The sequence below is a fragment of the Athene cunicularia genome, assembly GCF_003259725.1.
Source record: "Athene cunicularia isolate RWA chromosome 15 unlocalized genomic scaffold, athCun1 chr15_part1, whole genome shotgun sequence".
Taxonomy (NCBI): domain Eukaryota; kingdom Metazoa; phylum Chordata; class Aves; order Strigiformes; family Strigidae; genus Athene; species Athene cunicularia.
Genome location: NW_020799121.1, coordinates 1,662,997 through 1,665,625, shown reverse-complemented (window position 1 = coordinate 1,665,625; position 2,629 = coordinate 1,662,997). Strand labels below are relative to the sequence as shown.

At 54.0% G+C, this 2,629-nt stretch overlaps 1 protein-coding gene across 1 annotated transcript in view; it reads right to left on the bottom strand.

Moving 5' to 3' along the window:
• The window catches only part of THOC5 (THO complex 5), a 14,123-nt gene extending 11,500 nt beyond the window's left edge, over positions 1-2,623 (bottom strand). Inside the window, exons 1-4 of the mRNA XM_026859884.1 lie at positions 2,603-2,623; positions 2,156-2,269; positions 1,345-1,488; positions 613-726 (exon numbers count right to left, since the gene is read on the bottom strand). Of these exons, the coding sequence (XP_026715685.1) occupies positions 613-726; positions 1,345-1,488; positions 2,156-2,251 (354 nt within the window). The 5' untranslated portion in view covers positions 2,252-2,269; positions 2,603-2,623. The remainder of the gene's footprint in view (positions 1-612; positions 727-1,344; positions 1,489-2,155; positions 2,270-2,602) is intronic.
• Positions 2,624-2,629: the final 6 nt, after the last annotated feature.

Below are 2,629 nucleotides of genomic sequence, written 5' to 3'. Positions count from 1 at the left end.
TGTGTATAAGAGACAGCCCGTAAGAGTCATCAACACACACCCCCCTCGCCGTTCCAGCTAGTGATGGCAGGTTTTAGGGTATGCAACAACTTTTTGGGGGTAAAAAGACATTTTCAAAAGCTGGGAAAGCAAACGCTCATCGTATTAAACTGGTTGTGCTCTGGAGGCACCATGTTTTGGGGACAAGGCACAGAACAGGTCAGACCTGTGGGGTACACAGAGTCTCCTCCTGTCCCTGTGCCTCACTTTCCTCAGTGGTACAAAGAAAACAAGTGTTATTTAGAAACTGTGAAAAGCTTCTCTGAGATGTCTGGGTAAGGAGTTTCAGGGCCAACCACATACACACTTCTCAGGCCTGCAGCACACCAGACTCTCAAGACAGAGCTACTCCTCGCTGTATCCGAGACAGAAGCAGACACCACACCATCATTCACTATAATTACAGCTCCCACTTCATGGCAGTAGTTTCCTGATAAACCTCTAATTCAGAAAGTATGACCTGGCTGGTGTTTAATTCCTGTCACACATCCATACACAGACTGGGCAGAAACGTCACCATCTCTAATCCCACTAAATCCCGACTGGTCCTCGCCACCCCCAGCCCTGCTGCACCTCGTGGGTTTGATCTCTCCCTTTCTTCAGCCGAATATGAGCCAGCCGGTTGAGCTTCTTCAAGGTCATGAAGTGGACGCAGCTCTGAATCCGCCGCTCGTCTATCTCCGAAGCCTGAATGGCAAGAGAGAGGTGTTTGAAGCAGAAGAGATGACTGACAACACAAAGCCCCTTTGCTGCATGGAATTCCTGCGAGTTCTGTCACAAAGAGGGACTCCGTGCTTCACTAAGGAGCCACGATTAATGTCATCGGGGCTTCCGAGGGAGCCTCCAGCTGCCAGACACACAGGTCACGCACAGGAAATAACTTGGTGGGGGGAGGATGTTTTCCAGGCTCACTCTAGTGACTTTTCTCCCAGTAGGAACAGAGAACCCTGCTATGCAACAGCACAGGCAGTCGCAGCACAAGCCTTCCCCAGCCATGGCTGAGGCTGCTGGGCCTCCCTGGGACAGCAAGGGCCCAGCCACCCTCGCTGCAGTCAGGAGGGGCTCAATTTCTCTGACCTGTCAGCACAACCCAGCAGGAGCCCAGACATGCTTCAGAAGAATCCCATCTGCTCAGTCAAGACCAATGCCTCAGCTAAATCATATTTTACTTTATTTAAGGGAGGCTGCTCCATTTTGCTGATTCTCCCCAGAAGACAGTGCAACTGCTGCCCCCTTTCCTCTCAGACTAAGGGAAAACACCAAAGAACAGACCACATAAAATCAAACACCAAGGCTTTTCCTTACATTGTCCTTGATGCCTCTGCTCTTCAGCTCCTGGATTTCTGCCATCAGTCTTTGAAGCTCCTGACAAGTCTCTCTGTAAAGTTCGTAGTCTTTGATAGGGTCACGGAGATCCACCTCACACTCCTCACTGTAGTACCTAACATCCTGCAAAGGCAGAAAGCACCTTCTACAGCTGGATCCTTCCACCTTCTCTGGAAACAGCAGTGGAAAACAAACTGCTGGGTCTTGATTCCTGGCTTTGTATGTTAATCCCACACCCAAGGAGACTTCATACACAGGAGAGGATTTAGTTAATCCCAAACACAAATGCCACAAGGTATTAAAATGCCTGGGAACTTCAAACTGTATTTTATATAGTTTTTAATAGCTCTTTATAGTTCATAAATTTCAGCTAGTATCCATCCTGCACCCATCCATCTATGTGACTACAGAGGATAAATTTGGAAGGCGATCCCCACTTTGGCTGAACCCATTACCCTGCTGCTTGTGAGAGTGTTTTAAGATGACTTGCAACCCCCCGAGAGACCTTTCAGCCTTGTGCTCACTCTCCCTACATCTGCAAAGAAGAGTTTGACCCTTTGAGCACTGTGTTTCCCCATGGAGATGGAAGTACGTTCTGAAATCCAGAGTGGGAGTTTCAGAGGCACTGGGAGCTGGCTTGGCTCTGGGGGAACGGTCTTGCATCTTCCCAAAGGGGAGAATAAGGCTAGCAGAGAGTAGGTGGGAGATGAGCCTTTTGCAAGGCAGGACACAAGTATCCCTGCACAGCCTGCCGGCTCTGCCTGTGCATGCAGGCAGCCAGGGGCCCTACCTGGTCGGCATCAGCCTTGCCCCGCTTGCCCTCCTGCGGGCCCCCATCCGTGCGGATCACTTTGGGTTTCCTCTTCTTGCTGGAGTCTGACGACATGCTGCAGCCTGTCAAGGTCTGGGGGGCAAGAGGCAAAGCCATCGTCTGCGGGGAGCCAAAACTGCCGGGGGTCGGGGCTATCCCAGGCTCCCTTCCGCCAGCCTGCCTCGGACCCCGGAGCCTCCCAGCCCAGCGAGCCCCTGCTCCTCCTCTCCGCCCCCCAGTCCCAGGCCTTCTCCCCACGAGCTCTCACCTCCCCCAGACCCCGACACACTGGGCCTAGCGGCCTCCGCTACCCCCAGCCCGGCACACCGAGCCCGGCGGACCCCAACGCGCCGGCCCAGGGGCCTGTGCCCCCCCGTGTGTGTCCCCGGCCCGTCCCCCCCTCCGGCCGCGGCGCCCCCCGCTCACCCCGCCGCGCGCCTCAGCGCCGCCCGG